The 22,328-nt window shown below is 41.1% G+C and overlaps 1 protein-coding gene across 3 annotated transcripts in view; it reads left to right on the forward strand.

Annotated features, from left to right (window-relative positions):
• KPNA1 (karyopherin subunit alpha 1) overlaps nucleotides 1-22,039 on the forward strand; it is a 65,037-nt gene extending 42,998 nt beyond the window's left edge. For all 3 annotated transcript variants that reach the window (XM_088147501.1, XM_088147500.1, XM_088147502.1), the window contains exons 9-14: nucleotides 1,726-1,889; nucleotides 3,810-3,888; nucleotides 7,964-8,089; nucleotides 8,709-8,836; nucleotides 9,605-9,783; nucleotides 16,577-22,039. In XM_088147501.1, coding sequence (XP_088003627.1) covers nucleotides 1,726-1,889; nucleotides 3,810-3,888; nucleotides 7,964-8,089; nucleotides 8,709-8,836; nucleotides 9,605-9,783; nucleotides 16,577-16,764 — 864 coding nt within the window. In that variant the 3' untranslated portion in view covers nucleotides 16,765-22,039. The remainder of the gene's footprint in view (nucleotides 1-1,725; nucleotides 1,890-3,809; nucleotides 3,889-7,963; nucleotides 8,090-8,708; nucleotides 8,837-9,604; nucleotides 9,784-16,576) is intronic.
• Nucleotides 22,040-22,328: the final 289 nt, after the last annotated feature.

Here is a 22,328-nt window from a genome sequence, read left to right on the forward strand (position 1 = left end):
TTTGAGAGTTTATGTAGGTAATGTTTGGTTTCTGAATGTGTACAGTGGATTTCTTGAGTGTGGTATAGTATATGGGGATGGGGTCTTTGTGGGATATATGTGGTTTTGCATTGAGGGAGCATGTGGTGTAGCTTAAGTTTCCATGGGGTGGTGAGGATGGGATGGGGTGTCCATGTTCAGAAGAGAGGTGGCACAGCATATATGAATTGTTGTGTTTTGAATGTGGCAAAAGTGTAGAATGTGACAGTCCTAGTATATAGTGTTTGTGAGAGCTTCACATATTTCTAACCTATTATCTTCAGCTGACTCTTGTCATTGGATGAAATCCAATTTTCCATCTCTTAAGTCATATTATGTGACTCGCTCAAGCTCAGATACTTTGGTCACCTAATGCGAAAAGAGGACTCTTTGGAAAAGACCCTGATGCTGGAAAAGATTGAAGGCAAAAGGAGAAGGGGATGGCAGAGGATGAGATGGTTAGATGAAGCAATGAGCATGAAACTGAGCAAACTCAGGGAGGCAATGAAGGATGGGAAGGCTTGGCGCAATATGGTTCATGGGGTCACGAAGAGTCGGACACGACTTAACGACTGAACATACATGTAACCCTCCAAGAGGCCAACTATCAGTCTTATATGATATAAGTTTTTTTAGTATGAAAAAAAATTGTTAATTTCAAAAACTACTTGAGCAGTATTATTGGGGAAACTGCTCAACCCATTTTATTGCAGAAGTAAGTATTACATTCTCTAGAGTCTCTAGAGGTTCCTCTGTCCTTATTCTGCCCCAATCCATTTCACCTATAGGGGCATGTCTAACAGAAGCTGAATCTGTGTAGACAGAACTGTAAATTTCCAAAATGGAAAATGTCCTCCATGAAAGGAGAAAAAGACATTTCTTACCATAAGAAATTTCTGCATCATCTTTGACAGCAAAATACTAAGGGTGCATTTTTTTTCCTTTTTGATAGTGTTAAGAAAGGTTTAGAAGCTGTGCTGCTCTTCTAGTCCAAGAGTAAGAATGTCCTCTTCTCTGCTAATAATGCCTGCTTACTCCTTGCTTACTCCAGAGGGAGCCACTATTCTATTGTTTAAAAAAATGTTCTCCAAGAGACTAAAAAATTGATAAGTATATATTTTTTCTTTTCAGTCCACACATTCTAGTAATTATCATGCTTATGGCTTCCTTATATAGCCATAGTTGTCCTTTTGGAATTAGGCAGGAAGTCAGAAATTATTATGTGCATGGAAGGCAGGGGTCATTTCCCACCAAAAAATTTGTTTAGCTCTGTAAGGTTCCAAGTGTAATTTTATGCAAAATCAAGCACAGAACTCAGGTGTGTTACTAAAAGGAGGGCCATTTGAAGAATCAGCAGTTTATCATACCATAAGTGATACATATTTCAGTTTGGATAAAATTTGAAAGGAAAATTGGTTTCTAAATTCTGTTTTTATTTTTCATTGAAAACTATGTGAAATTCTTTTTAACTTCAGAGTATTAAAATGAACTGTGATAAGCCATTGTTGTTGTTCTTAAATACCTGTTTTCACTCCAAATATTTATCTTTGCACTGATTCAGTTTTGCAGCCTCCCCTTGATATATAGTGGAACACTCTTTTTGTACATGAGAATTTAATTCTGAGGACTTTCAGAGTAAGAAGCTGTTCATGAGTCATTTTAATACAAGATATTTGATTAATTATTTTCATCTCTCCTCCTTTGCAGGTATCGCCCTGTCTGAGTGTACTCTCGTGGCTGCTGTTTGTCAATGATACAGATGTTCTAGCAGATGCATGTTGGGCACTCTCCTACTTGTCTGATGGACCCAATGATAAAATTCAGGCTGTGATCGATGCTGGAGTGTGTAGGAGACTTGTAGAGCTGTTGATGTAAGGATTTTAAATCAAGCAAATGTGCTAACCCTCCTCACTTTTTGTTAAGTTATTCTGTTTCCAGTATTGGTGTAAGATTGAATTCAACATTTCTTTCTCATTCAGTGACTGAAAATATTAATCTGGTATCAAAGCCTCCTTTTTGAATAGCATTTAGACAAGTAGTCATCTTGGCTTTACAGCACATCTTTCCAATGTCTGTCGCTCTCTTAGATTGCTACAGAAGAGCTAGCTATGATCTTGATGCACAGTTATTTTTCAGAGTAAAGTCTTATTTGGAAGTAAAACTTGCCCATTTGCAGTGTCTCCTTTGTAGTTACCCGGTCTTCCTTTTGCCACCCGTTGAGGCCCATATAACCAACTCTCCCCACTTACTATGCTCCACAGCTCATGAACAGCTGGGAATGGGCGTCTTGATATTGCTGGATATGTAGCTGAGGTCAGTGGCTGGTAGTTTTTGTGAGGTTCACGTACCTTTCAGTGAGATAATAACCTCTGAGGGATTAAGTATGAATGGATTATCCATATTAAATGGCAAAATAGCACAGAAAGAATCCTTTGTTAACCCTCTAGCTTTAATGAGGATAATATAGCCAAGTTTTGCGCAAGCTGATTCATATCTACACACCTTTCACTCCCACATATATACCAGACCACTGGCCAAAGAGGAATGGAAGCAATGAATTACAGCTTCAGATGGTTTAAGTACATATGTCGTTCCCCTCCCCTCCTCCCAGCTTCCTATCTAGTCTTCTATTTTGTAGCAGACTTTAAGTACCCTCTGACCTCCCAAAATTACAAAATTTAATATAAGCAATTCCGGACTTTATATTCATAATGCATAATTAATGCTAGATCTCATGGCTTAACATTCTGAGATGTAATACTAAACAAGTATGAATTATTCTAGCATTGCAGGATAGAGAAAAAGATACTAAGTTAAATCTTTTATACATTCCAGAAAAAAAAATACTTGGCCCCCAAATGAACTGGTAAATCAGTAAATTTCTCATATTAGGGAAGCGTAGAAGGGTGCTTATATTTTTACTAAATTGCTATAGCTTCTCAAGAGTGAGAATCTCTGATTCAAAGAACAGGAATGTGTTCATTAACATTTGTATTCAGTTTACTGTGGACTCCCCTTAGGGTAAGATTTGTTCTTTCAGTCAATTTTTTTTTCCAACATATAAAATAGTATTTCAAAAAAGAAAAAAAGTACTGAATTCAGAGGCGCTACTGCTTTTACACATGGCTTGCCCACTTGGCAGCAGAAGATAGATCCTTATTCATTCTCTAGATTGTATATTTTAATTGTTTTAGTTTAAGTGCCTAAGCTGTGCATAGAGTAGTGACAGTACCAATGACAGAAGTTATCTGTGAGTGCTTTCCAGTGGAAAAATGTGTTCTATTCATTCGGACCACTTTGCAAGAGAAAATTTTTAGTTTTCATACATGGACATTCACACAGTCCCTTCTCGGACTATGATGTAGTTCCATCTACTTTTGATGTGCAGTTTTACTTTAATCATTCATGACCAGTTGGCAAGGAATGTGACAAATTTGATTTCAGCCTTTGATAACTTCTGTACAGCAATATTTTAATAAATAGTATTTGACATAATTATTGATACATACAATCAAAAAATAAAACACAGCCAGAAGTGTTAGTGTCATATGTTAGTGATTATTCATTAAAAAAAAGATAATGTAAAAACAATGATACCGCATTGCAATCATCACAAAAAGTCTACATCTGAATAAATAATATTTTCTGTATTTTTCATATCTTGTACAATCTAATAATACTTTCCCATGTGGTATTTTTTCATCAGGTTTGGACTTTTAGGAGTCTTGCCGTGCTTCTTGGTTATAAGACAGTATGTGCATTTGTTAATCTGCAGCCTTTTCTTGTTTTAGGCACAATGATTACAAAGTGATTTCTCCTGCCTTGCGAGCAGTTGGGAATATTGTTACAGGAGACGATATCCAAACCCAGGTATTAATTTTTCTCACTGGAACTGAATGTACTCATTTCAAACAAGTCATTGAACAGAAGGAAATTTGCCATCTGAAGGACATTATAAAAACACAAGTTTTTTTTCAGAAAGGCAACGTGGTCCCTTTGTCCTACGTCAGATTTCTTTGCTTTGAAGTCCTCTGAAAGTTATTTCAGTTACTTTACAAGGTTTGTGATACATAGTTTGCTGAATAGGTATGTCTCTGCCTATTAATTTTAGGTATTTGAAATACAGTTAAATCTTTAGATCATAAATAATTTCACATGGAATGCTCTAGTACATTCCTTCTCAAAGATGTTGAAATAGGATCCATCTGTAAACATACATTGCCTTTCAAATCTTATTGTCCAACTCTTGGTAACAGAAAATACAAAAATATTGAATTATTACTTAATCCTGAACAGAATGATTTTTTTACATAGAATTTGAATAGAAACTGTTACAAAATTTTGGGATGGAAGTAGGAGAGTCCGTACCCATCCTTCACTCTTTGCTCTGTGTGTGTTTTTCTTTTTGTGAGGTTTGTACATATTGTCCCTTACTAGTATATTAAAAAGAGTCTGTTGAGTGATTGAGCAGATGTTTTAAACTGTATACAATATGTTGAATGGTCTACAATTCCTGGAGATCCATTATATGATCGACAGTATAGAAATATTAAAACAAAAACAAATAAATATTGCAGTAGGTTCCTAGTCTTGAATTAGGACTTTAAAAACTGCCTGAAATGGTGGAAAACTGTTGGACGATACTGGTGAAATGAACCCAGATAAATGTCTTCAGATAAGGCAACTTCCTATATTTGTAGGTATTCCTTGATGGTAGCTGCTTTTTTAACAAAGGAATGTTGGCTTTTGTATGACATTTGGTTCTGAGCATGTTCTCCTTCCTAAAAATAAATCTGCAAATCTAAATCAATCTTTAGAGCTTAGTGGTGTTTAGGCAGGTGAGTAGTTGAGTATCAAATGATGTAGTGAGTTTAATATTTATATTCATAAATACAGAAAGATGCTTGTTATTTCCAAGTGCAACAGTGGGAAAGTCTGTTAGGTCCTCTAATAGCTAGAAGTGCATTAGTCAGTCAATCAGTCAATATTATTGATAGCTCTGATCTCTCCTGGTAGATTGCCCTGCAACCACATTGATTCTAAACATTGTGTTTTGAGGAGGGTGCAAAGGAGGGAATGCAGCATGCTTAGGTTTCAAGGAAAAGGTGTTTAGATGTTGAGGAATAGTATAGGTCTGTGATCTAGGCTAACATTTTCCTTACTCATTCTGTATCCTCCATCACCCTAATCCCACTCTTAAATCATAATAGCCAGTAATTGCCAAAGGTCATAAGTATACATTCATTAGTCAGCATTTGACTAAAGCATTTGCCCAAGCATTTGACAAAATATTCTATGATATTCTGGTTAACAACTTGATTAAGCATTGGCTGCATGGTTTGACGGTTAAGTGCATATGCTAACTGGGTTGAAAACTACTGTCTTCAAAATGGCCAAGGTTTATCAACTGTATGAAAAGCTATGATGTGTTGGACCCTTTATAGTTGATAATTTTCTGGCTAATATTTCATATATTAGTGCTTCCATGAGAGCACTAATTCCATAAGAGCCCTTTTCATTAGACTTCCTTGGATCATTTATAAATACATCCCCAGACTTCCCATGATTCTCCAGCTTAGATTCTGTTCTGAACCACATTGAATCTGCTACTCTTAACACTTTTTAAATCTTCCTTATTTCTATAGGAATAGACCCCACATCTTTCTCAGTTTTTCAGCTGCCATCTTAGCAGGGAACAGTTCTTCTCTTCAAAGAGAAAATTGCCCATTTATTCTACTCTTTGTTTTCTGTTTTTTAACCATAAGTCATCCATTAAAGGACAGGTCAATGAGGAATTTTATTAAAGGCTCTTTGAAAATCAAAATATACTGTGTTGATTGGGTCATCTCCATCCACATGTCTGTTGATATTCCAAACACTTTAGAAGTCTTTCCTTCAGCAAGGCTTTTCTTTTATGTAGCTACATTTTTTTTTCTTTGATTACCATTTCTACCACCATTTCTACCAGTTTGCCTGGAAGAAGTTTAAGCTAAGTGCCTTTTAATTTCCCAGATCTCATCAGAGTCCTTTTAAAATGGCTACTGACAGATAAAAAGTTCTGTACAGCTCAGCAGCATTAAGACTATCACCCCCGCTAGCCATATGTGAATGCAGGTGACCTTCAAGTGACCTGTATGAGATCTCCCTCAAGGATTGCCAGTAAAACCAGGGAACTACATGGAATCTCCATCCAGTGTGCAGCTTGGGTGGTATCTCCCCTTTAATACCATTTATAAAATGAGTAAATTCATGATTCTAATTCCTGTTTTGAATTTCACATTTTCAGATCTTCACTTAAACAGCAAAGAAACAACTAGTAAACAGCAAAAAGAAAAAGAAACATAAGCATAGTAATACATTAAACTTAACAGTCAAAACAATTGTTAAACAGCAGAAATAAAATTAAAAGACCACATTGCAGCATAAATAGAGAATTAATATTTGTAACATCAGCATTAAAAGACTGTTTTATAGTAAGCAGAATATTGAAGCCATCCATTACTGCATAGCTATACAAGCTGAACTGATTCTGGATGTGAGTGGACAGAGGGGATTTGGGAAGACAAAGTACTACAGGATTCAAACCAATATTTCCTTGTTCATCTCTGAGCTTTTTCACGCAGCTAATACCACTTTAAATAAATCAGTCATAGTATTACATGAGATTATAATCATGTCTTTTGCTGGCTATTGAGAAGGAGGTATGATCTGAAAATGTCTAACTTTATCTAAGGAGATATGTTTGCTTAGCATGATTAACTCTTACAGGTAGTCCTTGCTTAACTGCCACAATTGGGACTGGGATTTAGATTGCTAAGCAGTGCGGTTGTTAAGATGTCATGTGACTGCTTCGCCTAACAACGGCAATGCCAGCAATTCCCCTTGCCATCATTAAGCAAATTTTACCAGTCATTAGCCAAGGACCCACCCCAATCTAAGCTATTCTGGGCTCGGTCCCTCCCAGCCCTAAGCCTCAGTAAGGTAAGGGACTGCCTCCAGTTCCCCCCTCCTGCCTATTTCCCCCCCCCATCTCTGCCCTATGGCCGCTCTGCACCTTGCCTTGCAGGGCAGCAGCCAGCCCCAGAACCACGTGGCTCTGAGGCTGCTTGTCACACCCTGGGAAGCCACAGCTGCCCCAGCCCAGTCCCACCCGCCTATTTCTTTCCCCTCATCTATGCCTTTTTGGCCCCCTGCTGCCCTGCGCTCCGCTGCCCCGGCTGACCTTGCTGTCTTCTTGCTTCTGCTGCTGATGAGGCATGCCTGGCCTGGCTGCTGTGCTGGGCTAGGCTGCGGAACAAGAAAAAAAAAATACTGAACGAATGGTCAGTAAGCGAGGACTACCTGTACTTTGCTTGGAATGATTGCCTCCCTTTCTCTGCAAGTGACAGAATTCTCTTTCCAAAAATTCTGAGGTGAACTATTGAGTGATACAGTTGCCTATAAATCTTGTTCTTAAAGTGCATTCTTAATGCTGCCTTTTCTGCTTCTGATGCCACAGCATGTTAGCACTTAGCCATCCCTGGCTGATCTCAAAAGCCTACCCAGGGCTGGACATAGCTTGTACTTAGATTGGGAGACTGTGAGAGTATCCCAGGGCTATAGTTGAAAAAGCATTCCAGAACATGGGAATGGACCATATTTCTGCCAAGAGTTGAGCTCACCTCAAGGGAGGGTTTACTGTCACCTTTCTGCCTTTGGTAATCATTACTCCTACTGTTTCCACTGGCCATCCCCCAGATCCTTTCTCACTGGTTAAGCCATCTGCTACCATGCTCCGCTTTGAAAATGTTTCTTAAGGTTCTTTTTTGATTATCTGCTGAAGTCTTAGGACCATATTTTCTGAGGTAGTTGTCCTTATGCTTCTTTCTGTTGATTATCGTTCTCATTTCTCTGAGGTAAATATACCTTCTGAGTATAGTCTAATATCTATTCTCCCTCTTTCTAGGTAATACTGAACTGTGCAGCCCTGCAAAGTTTATTACACTTGCTAAGTAGTCCTAAAGAATCAATCAAAAAGGAAGCATGTTGGACAATATCAAACATTACAGCTGGAAACAGAGCCCAGATTCAAGTAATTAATCATTTTCGGGGGGGGGGGGGAACAGAGATGTGTTTACCAGGGCAAAGTGAGATTTCTTCATGAAGCTTTTGAAGAGGACTTGACTTTTTCTTGATATCCAAGAAATGTTACATTCCATTTCTAAACAGAAACTCCAGGAGAAGTGAACTCCAGCTATACTGACAATTTGGAAATAAAGGTAGTTTTCATTTAGTGACCACAATTGGGACTGGCAACTCAGTCATTAAATGAAGCAGTCACTAAATGAAACCATGACTGCTTATGATCTTATTTCAGCTTTCTGCAGTAAGAAAGTAAGTAAGTAAGTAAGAACTGTAGTGCCTGACACTTTGCTTTACGGACCTGCAAAGGTCATAAATGCAAGGATTGGTTGCAAAGTAACTTTTTCATCACTGTTGTAACTGGCCACTGTAGGAGGCAGTCACTAAACAAGGACTAACTGTACATATTTGACAGTTCACTGTCAGTGTGCCAAATAATACAGTATAGGCATAAATATGGGTAACTGCACATTACTATGACTACTACCATATCAAATTCTCTTTTAAATAAACTCTAGGAAAAGGTTTTTTGTCTACAATTATTTGATATTAAGTCCTCTGTTTTTCAGACTGTCATAGATGCCAATATTTTCCCAGCTCTAATAAATATTTTGCAAACTGCTGAGTTTCGAACAAGAAAAGAAGCAGCTTGGGCTATCACTAATGCAACATCAGGTGGCTCTGCTGAACAAATAAAGTAAGTAGCAGTGAACTGGTCAAAGCTGATTGATGAGAACTATTACAAAACATTATGGGTGGTGATCCAAGGGCCACATGGCTACCATTCTTGATCCCTTAAACACCCCCAAGATTGTGCTACTGAAATTCACCAAAAGTGCAATTTTCAGCAGTGCAGTTGTTTATATTTTTGCTGTTAAAAGTACAAGAGAAAAGTAGTAAACACCTTAATGCACTGTTTTGCACTTTAATCCTCCCAGACCCTTCAAAAAAATAAAAAGGACCAATTTTTGGTCCCATCTTCCAATAACATCACTGCCAAGTTTCTTCTGTTCCTTGAAGACCAAACACCCCAAAAACAAACATCAGCCAAGCCCTGTCTCCATTGCATAACAATTGCCTCCCCTTGATGTAATTGCTCCCAAAGATACTTTAAAATAGAACAATTGTGGTAAGAGCTGATTCCATGTTTTATTTTGTCTTGCCTGCAACCAAAAGATGCCATCACTATTTCCTAATGTTATTCAGTATATCTTCATTAATGCCTTAGGGTGGCCTTTTTATACTTTTTAGCAGTTTTTCAAATTCTTTATATTACTACTGACTGAATACTTACCCAAAGAAAACTGATTATTTTTCTCAGTAATAAGTCTTCCTTTAGTACACCAAACTTTTGACATTTGAACTATATTAATTTTACCTTTCAAAGCGATCTGCTTTTAAGTGATGTGCACTTTGACCAACAAAATCCTCTGGGTGACTTGATTCCAATTGGTATGGTTTTCAGATATCTAGTAGAACTCGGTTGCATCAAACCACTCTGTGATCTCCTTACTGTGATGGATTCAAAGATTGTGCAGGTAGCACTTAATGGACTTGAAAACATCCTGAGGCTGGGTGAGCAAGAAGCAAGAAGAAGTGGCACTGGCATTAATCCATACTGTGCACTCATCGAGGAAGCCTATGGTAAGGATGATGGCTAGAAACCAGGAGGCTGAGCTTGCTCTTTGCCTCCCTTAGACATGAAAGCCAGCTGGGGGACTTTGGGCCAGTCACTCTCTCTCAGCCCAACCCACCTCATAGGGTTGTTGTTGTGGGGAAAATAGGAGGACGGAGGAGTATTAAGTATCTTCGCCACCTTCAGTTGACATATATATATAAATATATATACATTTTAAATGTTTAAAATGTCAGAACCTGCATCACCCAACTGTTGTTGTTTTCCATTATATTGCATTCGTTGGGAGTTGGGGTGATTTGTTTCTGCCACTTGTAACTAAGGGGGGGGGGTTGCTGTTAATGGTTGTAATGGGAGCTGGGAAGCAGCTTAACCATATATGGGCAATTTAGACTGGCTTGATTGCCGGCAAGGTAGCTGGGGCCCAAAGAGCCAGGAAGGGGCTCCGGTAGGAGGGGGAGGAAGGAAAGAGGTCACCACAAGGTGGAGAAGAATCGAGACGCCAGGCAATAAGGGGAGGAGGGATAAATAGAGGGACGTTTACCCAAGGCTTTAGTTTTAGCAATGTTCTGTTTACAAGCTACATGTACCACGTAATAAAGAAGTATTTTTCTGAACCAAGCCTGGTTGCGTGAGAGTGCTTCAGAACTGGGAGTTGGACATTGTGGACTTGACATTTTGCTAAAACTCTCTGATACTGGATTTCACCCGAGAGGAAACTCTACGAGGCATTTCCAGCAGCTTAGCATGGCCTCTGAGGAGCTGCAGAAAAGTTCACCGGAGGCACCAGCAGGAGAGGAGAGAGAAACCCTACAATTGGAGGCAGATAGAGCAAGACGGAACCTTGGAGAAGGGATGGGGACCGGCGGGGCCAGCTCCCAGCCAGCAGAAGTGGAGGAGCGGCAAGTCCGCCTCACGGAAGCGCTAGCGGGTGCCAGACCGAATGACCCAGCGAGGCGGCTGGCCCACCGCTGGGACCCACCGAGAGACCTGAGCATCTGGGATGACGCCGGAGGATGAGAGCCCTGGGGATAGCGACCGGAGTGACAATGCCATGGGATAAGGGGCAACGGGTGAGGAAGCTGGAAGGCGAAGTGCGTGCCCTGGGGGAGGAATTGGGCAAACTGGGGATTATGGCATGGCCTCCCGTGGATCCTCCCACACCCAGACGGGTCGGCGTAGCTCGTCCAGCCCTCCCCGATCGCTCCGATGGAACCGCCGACCCTTCCCCAGCCTCTGCCTCCGTTCCAACCCCCTGTGGGCCGCGGCTGGGGAGCGGGCCAGCAGCAAGCAGCCCCACGACCGCAGCAGGAGGAAGGGGACCTATTGCGAAGATGGGGGCTAGTAGAGAAGTACGACAGAGACCCGGCACAACTGCCTGCCTTCCTGAACCAGGTGAGAATCTGCACGGGCACATGCGGGCGCCTGTTTGCCAGCCTGGCGGGTGCTGTATGTATCCCGCTTCCTGGTAGGCGTGGCAGCTGAGTGCGTGAACAACTTGAATGAAGCGGAGGCCCCAGAACTGGGGGACTTTGACCGCTTCATCACTGCCCTACGGGACCGATTCGAGAACCAATGTGCCCACTTGCACGCAGTGGAGGCGATCAGGGAGCTGAAACAAGGGGCGCGCCCTGTGTCAGACTATGCACTGGAGTTCAAGCGCTTGGCGGCGAAGCTCCCAGACTGGCCGGAGGGGTTCCTCATGCGGCTGTTCCAGGAGGGGCTGGACCAACGGCTCTTCAACGTCTCCGTGTTGGAGGTGCAACTGGCCAGTCAAACCGCACGGCGCAGAGGCGAGATGGCGGCCCCCTATCGCCGCATGGCAAACAAGGCAGAAACCGGCAAGGAAGGAGTTAACCCCCTCGGCAAGGCCGCAGGCCGCGGGGAAAGCCTGCTTCATGTGCGGCGAGAAGGGGCACTTCGTGGCGGCCTGCCCCCAGAACCCCAGGCTACAAACTGCGGCGAAAGGGAAAAAAGCAGAAAAACCTGAAAAGCCGATAAAAGCCCCACGGAAAAGCACGGCGGCGAGAGGCGAAGAAGAGAGGCTGAAGATTGCCTACCTCTCCAACAGCGAGGATGAAGGGGAGAGCACCGGCGAGAGGGAGGAGAGCCCAAGGCGCGACCAGCCAATCCCAAGCAAATCGATCGAGGACATCTGGGTGAGTCCGATGACGTATGAGGTAGTGATCTGTGCTCCGCGACCGACTCGTCGGGCCCGGCTCACAGCATTGCTCGATTCAGGTTGCTCCCGGAGTTTGATCAGCCCCGTGCTCGTCAACGGATTAAATTTAAAAGTGCACCGGCTGAAAACTCCCATAATCTTCAGGCAAGTGGATGGAACAGCGGTGGGGGAAGATGCAGTCCGCTACTACACAGAGGTTTGACTTAAAAGTCAGAACGCACCGGGAGACTTTAAAATGCCTGGTCGCGCCACTGGCTAGTTACCCCCTCATTCTGGGAATGTCCTGGCTGGAACGGTGGGACCCCCGCATCAGCTGGGGGGAAAAGACTCTGACCTTTCCAGATGGCAGGCATGGGATTGCGAAGGAGGAGCCCAACTAACAAGGGGAGCTGGGGGCAGCAGCCCTGAAGGAGCAGCGCCAAGGGAGGAAGCCCCACGTGGGGGGAGGGGAGGAAATCCCCTGGCAATATAGGGACTTGGCGAAAGTCTTTAGCGAAAAGGAGTCTGACCAACTACCGCCACACCCCCCCACAGACTGCGAGATTGAGATGGTGCCAGGAGCGAAGTACCCAACCCCAAAAATGTACTCAGACCCAAAAGGAAATGGGGGAGTTGAGGGAATCCATTGACAAAAACTTGAGCTGGGCCTTCATAGTGCCTCCCAAATCCCCCCTGGCGGCGCCAGTACTTTTCAGAGAAAAGAAAGATGGGACTTTACGCTTATGCATGGACTATGGGGGTTAAATGCAATATGCACAGAGAACAAGTACTCTCTGCCATTAATAAAAGACTTGTTAGCTCATTTGGCGAGAGGAAAGATTTTTACCAAACTAGATTTGAAAGAGGCATATTTCCGCGTGCGGATAAAAGCTGGGCATAAATGGAGGACCGCATTCCGCTGTGCACTGGGACACTATATGTATCGAGTTCTCCCATTCGGATTAAAAGGCGCACCCGGGGTATTCATGCAACTGATTAATGAGGTCTTGCACGAGTTCCTCTACAGAGGAGTGTTGGTGTACTTGGATGACATTTTAATCTACACCGAAACAATGGAGGAACACGTGAAATTAGTCAGGAAAGTGCTGGAGAAACTGCTAAATGCGCAGTTGTATGCAAAACTATCCAAATGTGAATTCCATAAGGATTGCATTGAGTATCTGGGCTACAGAATATCTAATAAAGGGGTGGAAATGGATCCCAATAAGGTGCGGGATGTCCTAGCCTGGGAGGCCCCGAAAACCAGGAGACAACTGCAAAGTTTCCTTGGCTTTGCCAACTTTTACAGACAGTTTATTCCTAATTTTGCACAAGTAGCCCTCCCGTTGACTGATCTGTTAAAAACGAAGGACAAACCCACAGCAGCAGGAAAAGCGCCAGGGGCCTCTTTAAAATGGACAAGAGAATGTCAGGAGGCTTTTGAAAGCCTCAAGCAGTTATTCACTGCTGAACCCATCCTGAAGCACCCAGATCCAGCAAAGCCTTTTATTATTCAGGCCGATGCCTCAGATGTAGCAACTGGTGCAGTCCTCTTATAAAAGGATGGGGAAGGAGTGTTAAAACCATGTGCTTACTTATCTAGAAAGTTCACTGAAACTGAGAGGAGGTGGCTGGTGTGGGAAAAGGAGGCTTTCGCAGTGAAATGGGCTTTAACAAATTGGAGACATTTGCTGGAAGGAGTGGAGGAGGATTTTGAGGTTTGGACAGACCATAAGAACTTGGAAGCTTTGACATCACCCCGAAAGTTGTCTCCTAAACAAATAAGATGGGCGCAATTCTTCAGTAGATTTAATTTCACTTTAAAATACATCCCGGGAGGGCGGAATTTCTTGGCAGATGCTCTTTCCAGGCTGCCCCAGCACAACAGCCAACGGGAGAAGGTGGTGTCAGCTGTAATCCCTAACCGGCGGGAGCCAGAACTGGCAGCTGCAGTGACCAGATCACAAAGTAATGCCACCAAACCCCTCCTCAAGTCAGAGTTAACGGACTTAAATCGCTTCCAGGAACAGGATGAATGGTTCCAGGAGAATAAGGAAGAACTGACCCAGAGGGAGGGGGCATGGTGGAAAGCAGATAGACTGTACGTGCCCCTGGAGGCTCGCAAACTGGTACTACAAAGGTGCCATGATGATAAAACAGCAGGACACTTTGGCTTTGTCAAAACTTTACATCTACTACGCAGGCAATTTTGGTGGCCGCCTCTCAGAAGGGATGTGGCAGAATATGTAAATACCTGTCCTGTATGTGCTATGGCAAAAAGGCAAGGGGGGAAACCACGTGGGTTGTTGCAATCTGTGGCAAGCCCTGAAAAACCATGGAAAGAAATAGCCATGGATTTTATTGTAGGCCTGCCAGAGAGCAGGAAAATGACTGTAGTTTGGACTGTTACTGATCTCTAAACAAACTCACTTCATCCTGTGCAAAGCCATCCCCTCAGCGCCTGAACTAGCTGCATTGTTTATCCAACACATATACAGATTACACAGTTGTCTTGAAAGAGTGATCAGCGACAGGAGGGTCCAGTTCTCATCTAAATTCTGGAAGGCATTTTTAACCCTTTTGGGGTCCAAGCAAGCAATGAGCTCTTCCTTTCATCCTCAGACGGACGGAGCAACAGAGAGGAGCCATGCGGGGTTGGAACAATATTTGCGATGTTTCATAAAGCATCAACAGGACAATTGGGTGGAATTATTACCTTATGCTGAAGTGGCTTACAATAATGCTGTCCACAATAGTACTGGGCTATCACCTTTCCAAATTGTATCAGGGCAAGACTTTGTACCTATACCTGAACTTCCTCACGCTCAGACAGGGGTTAAAACAGTGGATGAATGGAGTAACAGGATAAGGCAATTGTGGCCAATCGCTGAAAAAGCTATTGCAAAAGCTAGAGAAAGTTACAAAGCCCAGGCAGATAAGAAGAGAGCCCCACATGAACCGTGGAAAGTGGGGGACAAAGTGTGGTTATCTACCAAGAATCTGAAATCTTCCAGAGCATGTAGAAAGCTTGATAATAAATTCATAGGACCTTTCACAGTGGATAGAGTAATTAACCCTGTTTCTCTACGCTTGAAACTCCCCAAAACCCTCAGGAAGATTAACCCTGTCTTCCACAGTGAACTATTGAAACCATACAAGGAATCTGATAAATGGAGGCCATCAGTGGCCCCTCCTGAGCCTATTATGATCGAGGGGGAACAACACTTTGAGATCAGGGAAATATTGGACTCTAGAAAATTCAGAGGAGACATTCAGTATTTGGTACATTGGAAACATTTCCCTAAATCATTGGCTGAATGGGTCTCCAAAAAATATGTTAAAGCTCCTGACTTACTTTTAGACTTTTATAAAAATTATCCTAACAAACCCAGGTAACCTTGTTGGATTCTATGGAATGTATGTCTTCATAATTCCAGTTCCTCTTTTTCTTATTTCTAGGGTTCCAGGCCATCATGGTGAAGAGGGGTTCTTTTTTTGGGGGGGGGGGCACCATGTCAGAACCTGCATCACCCAACTATTGTTGTTTTCCATTATATTGCATTCGTTGGGAGTTGGGGTGATTTGTTTCTGCCACTTGTAACTAAGGAGAGGGGGGGTTGCTGTTAATGGTTGTAATGGGAGCTGGGAAGCAGCTTAACCATATATGGGCAATTTAGACTGGCTTGATTGCCGGCAAGGCAGCTGGGGCCCAAAGAGCCAGGAAGGGGCTCCGGTAGGAGGAGGAGGAAGGAAAGAGGTCACCACAAGGTGGAGAAGAATCGAGACGCCAGGCAATAAGGGGAGGAGGGATAAATAGAGGGACGTTTACCCAAGGCTTTAGTTTTAGCAATGTTCTGTTTACAAGCTACATGTACCACGTAATAAAGAAGTATTTTTCTGAACCAAACCTGGTTGCATGAGAATGCTTCAGAACTGGGAGTTGGACATTGTGGACTTGACATAAAATGTAATAATAGTAATATCCAGTAGATTGGTCTTTGCATTATTTCCCATTGTTTATTTTAATCTGAATGTCAGTGCAATCTATTCTTTCAGTCCCTGTCTAAAGCAGTTATTATAAACCTCTTTGCCTTCAACTTTGCTATAAATATTCTCCTTTTAGTTGCCTCCTGTGTTCCATTTCATAATCTTTGTGTATTGCTATAGAAAAGGTTTAGTACAAATGTAAATGTGCTTTTTGTTTTTAAAAGAAAATTTGAGAACTCTCTAGTCCTTAGTTGTACAACTCAATCGTGGGAACCATATCTTGCAGTTAGTCTTCAAGAAGTACTTGCTGCATTGGGTAGAACATAAATATCTAATATTTATTTGAACTGTAACATTAAGAGATTTGAAGAATATTTAATTATTTGTATGCTGCATTCTCTGCTGCCTAACTGGCATCTGCAAGTTGTAAGATAGTAAAGGGGACACTAATAAGTGTCAGCCAACTGTAGCACCAATGGGACTTACAACATCTTGAATAGTGCACAGCTAGTCATTTTCACAGTTTGCGTAAGAATAAGTGAGTTCAGGCTGTCTCTTAGTTCAGTTTTCTGTTTTAGGGGAAAGGACAAAACAGAGCAACTATATCTATCTGCACGTTCAAAATTTGAGGGAAATTCTGTGTTTTCTTGCAGGCCTGGATAAGATTGAATTCCTGCAAAGTCATGAGAACCAAGAAATATATCAAAAGGCCTTTGACCTGATTGAGCATTACTTTGGGACAGAAGAAGAAGACAGCAACCTTGCCCCACAAGTAGATATTGGCCAGCAACAGTACATCTTCCAGCAGTGTGAGGCTCCCATGGAAGGTTTCCAGCTCTGAAGTGCTCCTGTCTGCCAGTCTTAATGTAGAGCTCTGAGTGGTCTCATTTACCATAAATGTGTGAGCTAATTTGCTTGCTTTGCACACACACTACCTTAAACACAACTGGAAAAATATTTGGCTCTTAGTTGTAGGATGCCACTTTGGTAAGGGCTTATCTTAAATACTGAGCCCATTGTTCAGAACTGGCACACTTCTGTAAAGATACCGTTTTTCCTGATTTTTCCTATTTTCCTAATACACTGAAATAGTGTAACCCTAGATTCTCAAACAAGGACAGCTATGTGGAGCATTCTTTACTGTCTACAGAGACTTTTGAGAGACTCTTCCTTCCCACGCATTCCTTTAGGTGCCTGCCTCATTCAATGAATTTAAGAGAAATATTTAATGCTCACTCAAAATTTGAGTGGTGTTCTTCTGTGCGGCAGCCTGGGTTCCTGTTACTTTATATGCATATATGTTTAGAATGATCCTATTCCCTGCATTTATGGCAGCCTATGAATACCTTTCTCCAGGTTCTAGGAATATTGGTGGTTGTCAGCAAGCCAATTTCAGTGCTCCCATTTTGACTGCATAGGTTTTGAAGTTGCTCACTTTCTTCCATGCAGGCAGGGAATCAGCCCATCCTTCTGTTAAGAAGATAGCACTTTCTTTAAGATGTCCTAAATTGTGCCATTGATAGAAAAAATCGGCCTACCAGAGTCTAAATTAGCACTCTCTCCTAAAGCATACTTTCACATCCTCACTAGCACGGTGATAAAAAATCCCAACTTGATTCTTCATACAGCTTCATCAAAGCTGTATTGTTGTAAGTGCTTAATATTTTAAACTATTGATGCAAGGACACTGGATCCCTGATTTGCATCTGCTTTCACAAACAGTAGTTTCTAAATCAAATCAGAAAGACAAGTTGGTTATTAGCAACTTCATTAAAAATACCAGAAACCACCTCCCCTGTATAATAGACTCCAACACACCCAAATCATTTTCTTTTTCACAGTTAAACTATAAGTACTTCAGCCGTTTAACTCTTTTAACTTGCACATTTCATTTAGTATTCAATCCATCTATCTCCAATGAAAAAGTAGTTCTCCAGTGTCTGCATCAGCTGGGGGGTTCCATTTCTTTGAAGAATACCCTTTGGATAAGACCAAGGTTGGGGGTCTCCAGTAAGTTTGGGTTTAAGGCCTTGGAAATGAATGCCAGTTGCTTTGATCTTCTGCCTTCATGTCCTCTGATCTTGATAGCATAATATAATTATTTCAGGAGTGTTGTCCTGTGAATGAATTAAGTGGCATTTTCATTCAGTTTAACTTTTCCAAATACATGTCTTCATTTACAATTCACAAAAGAAAATTAGCATCAACTACAATATATCTACTTTATCAAACTATTACAAGGTTTCATCTAATCCGTGACCTGGGTCCCATCTAATTCCCATTGATGTCTGTTCTTGAGCAGCCTCCACAGTCTAAATTACTGTATTCAACATAGCGCTCTTACGCTGAAGGTGCACCATAGGTTACAAGTGTCAGTTGAATTTCCATATTGTTTGATTTTAGGACTTTAAAAGCTAGAGCTAAGATGACTAGGATGGTACATTTTGCAATAAACTAATTGTCCATTTTGTTGATTGTCCAGATTGTTGGGCCCCAGATGAGAGAAGGAATTTATGGGCTCATGCTAATTGTTGTTAGTACATAACAAGTTTGACTCCATGATGATGTGACAATCGTGCTTGCTGTCTACATGATTCCTGATTGGCTAGGATTGCTTTGGGAAGAGATCCCCATTTTTGACACCAGAAGTGCAGATGGGGAAAAGAATCTGTTACACATAGGAAAGCAAACAATATGCAGTTTGCAGTTTAAAGGTAAATGAGCAATCTTTAACAACAGTTTCATTTTTACTTTTATATCATATAATCATTTTTCTTTCTTAATGGATGGTAGAAACACTGATGAAAGAAAAATTTGTTTGGTTTCCACAGGGATTTTTTTGTGGCTGGGTTTTTTAAAGGGTAAATTACTGACTACACATCATTTCTATACAATTTGCTTTAAATCATGTATTTTATTGCATAGTTCTAGAGAGAAGAGCTACGTATTTTGTAAACCAGCTTCAATGAAGTGTGTATGTGATACTGAAATGTATCACACACACCATTACTAATAAGTGTGTGCATACCTAGCTTGTACATGCACATACACACTCTTCTGGGACAATTGCTAATGTGTATGTATATATGTATATTTACACAAACTTCACACTGGAAGTTTTTCTCTGAAGCTCCTAGAACAATAATGGTGCATTGGTGTTTCTTCTAGTAAATAATGACAGTTCTCTCTTTAAAAGGGTGAATTAAATCATATATTCAAATGAATGAAATGGAGTGTGTATGTGTTTATGGAAGAGCTAATTAGATTTTTTGTTACTATATCATATGGGTGAAATGTAGAAATAGACTGTACAGTCCAGAGTTGTATAATTGAAATATTTTAGATAGCTGAGGCTATAAAATGTGACTAGTTATGTAGCCTGCTGGAGGTAGTTCTTTTGTTTGTTGTTTTTATGTGGAGTAAGGAGAGGAGATATACTCTTGAAACAAGTGTCTATACCTACCAGGTGTGCACTAGGTGGACTGGATAGAATCTGAAAGAGGACTGTAATTATTATGTTGTCTTAAAGTGATTCAAAAAAAAAAAGGAAGCTTGGAAAGATCTGCTGCTTTGAAGTGCTTGTAAAACTTTTGTGTAGGTAACAGGAAGAGCCAACACTGGACTTAGTATCCTATCTACATATCCACACTTACAGCCACAGGATCTTTGGCAATATGCAAGGATTCCTGCTTCTTCAGAAGGTAGATTAAATAGAGAATGGCCTTCACAGGCAAAAGAATGTTGAAATGAAAATATGGCCTTACAAGCTGGACCTTTAGAATTTGATGAATATTCACTTAAATTACTAGAAAACTGTACCAGAACTTTTTTTTCTAAAAATAGTTCCAAGCTAGGTCAGAAGAGAGAAGGAAAATGAATGTGGAAGAAGGGACTGTTCTTTTCCTCCTATGATAGCCTATAGTTTGTCATCACTTTGTGAATTCAGGACCAGTCTCAAAAATTAAGGCTATCACTTGTCTGTTACTCTACCTTGGACTATTATTTCTGAACTTACAATGCAATGGCCATGGTCAACCGGAGAGCAAGATAGGTCTGGTTCTGCCAGTATGCTTGGCAAAAACTACAGAACATAATCGGTATTATTCAAGTGAGGAATTATTTTTCATACAAATGTTTCCTTTTTGTCTTAAGAAAAATGTACAATATTTTTAGAAAAAGTTACACATCACTGAATCCCAAAAATGTAAGAGCAGATTAAAGCACTTCAGGGGATTTTAATTCAGCTCTTAATGCAGATGAGGTGCTCTCTGTCTGTCATTATTTCTGGGGAAATGTCAAGTAGAATAATCAGAGTTTGAATTTCAACTTGCTGTCTAGTCACTAGAATGTCATTGCTAGGCACGCATGGACTGATAGCACTATGGTTAGCATCATTGCTGTACAGGGACAGCCCCAAAGGAAAATTGGCTTTTCTGCCAAGTTGTTGGCAATTAACAGATAAGAAAATCTCTCTGCAATCAGGAAGAGACAGATTTTGTGTGTCCTAGTGAAATGTCATCTTGTCCTCCTGAACGAAATCCTAAGTAAAAACAGTTACTGCCCTGATGTTGCCTTATGAGATGCATTGTCTATATACCATTCTTATTAAGCACAATACAGGAAGCAGAGAATTTGAGCATACATTGCCAGGAGTATCCAGCAGTGATCTGGTTATTGTAGAGAATCATTAAATTCTATGTGGCCTTTTTGTGCCCCATAGATATGGATTCTGCCCTGGACAAAGCACAGTAGAAGAGATGTTAGTAAAGCCTATATGTTTCTAATTAATAATGCACAAGGAAATTGCTCCACTCAGTTCTCCTTTGATCTGTTATGAAAAGCTGAGCTGCATCTTTTCTTTTAATTTTATGTTTCCTTTCTCAGTCTTTTTCCTGCATTTAATTTCAATTTAATTTAATGCTTTGATTTTCAAACTTTGAAGCATAACTTCTATGTATTGTACTTGGGATCTCATCTTTCTGAGTTGTATCTTCACTGAAACTGCAAGGTAGGAAACCTGCTATCTGCAGGTACTAAGGTACCATCTGACTTCATCTTTAAAGATTCTTTTAATTTAACAAAATTTGAAATTGGCATGCTCCAGCCCACATAAGACCCAGAGGCATTTTTTGCAATGGAAAACAAGAAGTGGCTACAGCAGAGGGCTTTTTGGAATGTACCCCCAATTGTCCATTAAAATAAGATGAACTAAATTATGGATGGTATCTTTGCCCTCCCATTTTGTCCTTTGTGATTGACCATACCTATCATGGAAGTTGTTCTGTGAGAATGCTTCTAACATGCCCCCTCCCCACCATTTGTCTACCCACAGGAGAATTTGTGAAGCAATCTTATGGGAATGAGCACTTCAGAGATTAAGAGAACTACACAGTGTGTCCAGCTAAAGAGACAAATGTTGCCTGCCTTCTGCTATGACACAAACTGTGTATTGCTAAACAGTGCCATAACATTATCCAAGCTGATCATCAGAGTTACCTTAGGAGCAAGGCTGCCCACTGAAAAGGTCATGTGAAGCTTTGCTCTTCTTGACTCATGAACAGCCACTCCATCTTTGGAGTCCTGAAGGGTCTAAGTTCTGCTCCTGTAAAACTGTGAAATGTGTTTGTCCTGAATCTCAGACAGGAATTCATCTTCATCAGTGTTCATTCTCTGTCCCACACATAGGCACACCTTGGCATTTGCATGTGATTCCTCATGCTATTCCATAAGACATTCCATGGAATTAGAAACTCTATTGGGCATGACCAGCTTTCCTCAGTCTAGCTTAACATTAAGGCAGTGGTTCAAAAGACGCCTATTTTGAATATCAGGCTTCTCTCATCTCCATTCTTGCCATAGTGCATCTCCTCACCTACTGACTCTACATGATATAAAACCCAAAACTTGACCTTTCCAACTGATGCTACCTGCTTTGCTTGCCTTTACTGTGAGCTGTACTTCCATAACTATCAGGCAGAGCTGGTTCAGCACCAACGCTGCACGTGCTACAACTACATGGTTGATTAAGATTCAGTGCTGTTACCAGCCAAAAAAAATATACAGTATCATTTAATTTAATACTTAGATGAAAGATATATTAAACTTTAGTAGCAGTTTGGAATGGATCTGACTATTTTTTAAAATGCCGCTTTTTTCATCTTTTCAAATGTCCATTTAATAACAAAAACGAGTTCCCACTTGAAATACATATATTGGACATGAGCAGTATTGGGAAGCGAGTACAAGTGTGCGGTATAATTTCATGTTTTAGGTTTCTAGGAGGCTTCTGGATAGCTGTTGTTAGATTATTTTGTTTATTAAATGCCATGCATTTCTTTAAATGTCAGGAAATGATTCTTCATTTCTTAGGCTTATGTCATTTTGGTATTCAGGTTTCTTCTTGAA

The sequence above is a fragment of the Python bivittatus genome, unplaced genomic scaffold (genome assembly GCF_059951505.1).
Source record: "Python bivittatus isolate LINGU-HERP-01145 unplaced genomic scaffold, Pbiv_v1 ctg000520_np1212, whole genome shotgun sequence".
NCBI classification, from domain to species: Eukaryota; Metazoa; Chordata; class Lepidosauria; order Squamata; family Pythonidae; genus Python; species Python bivittatus.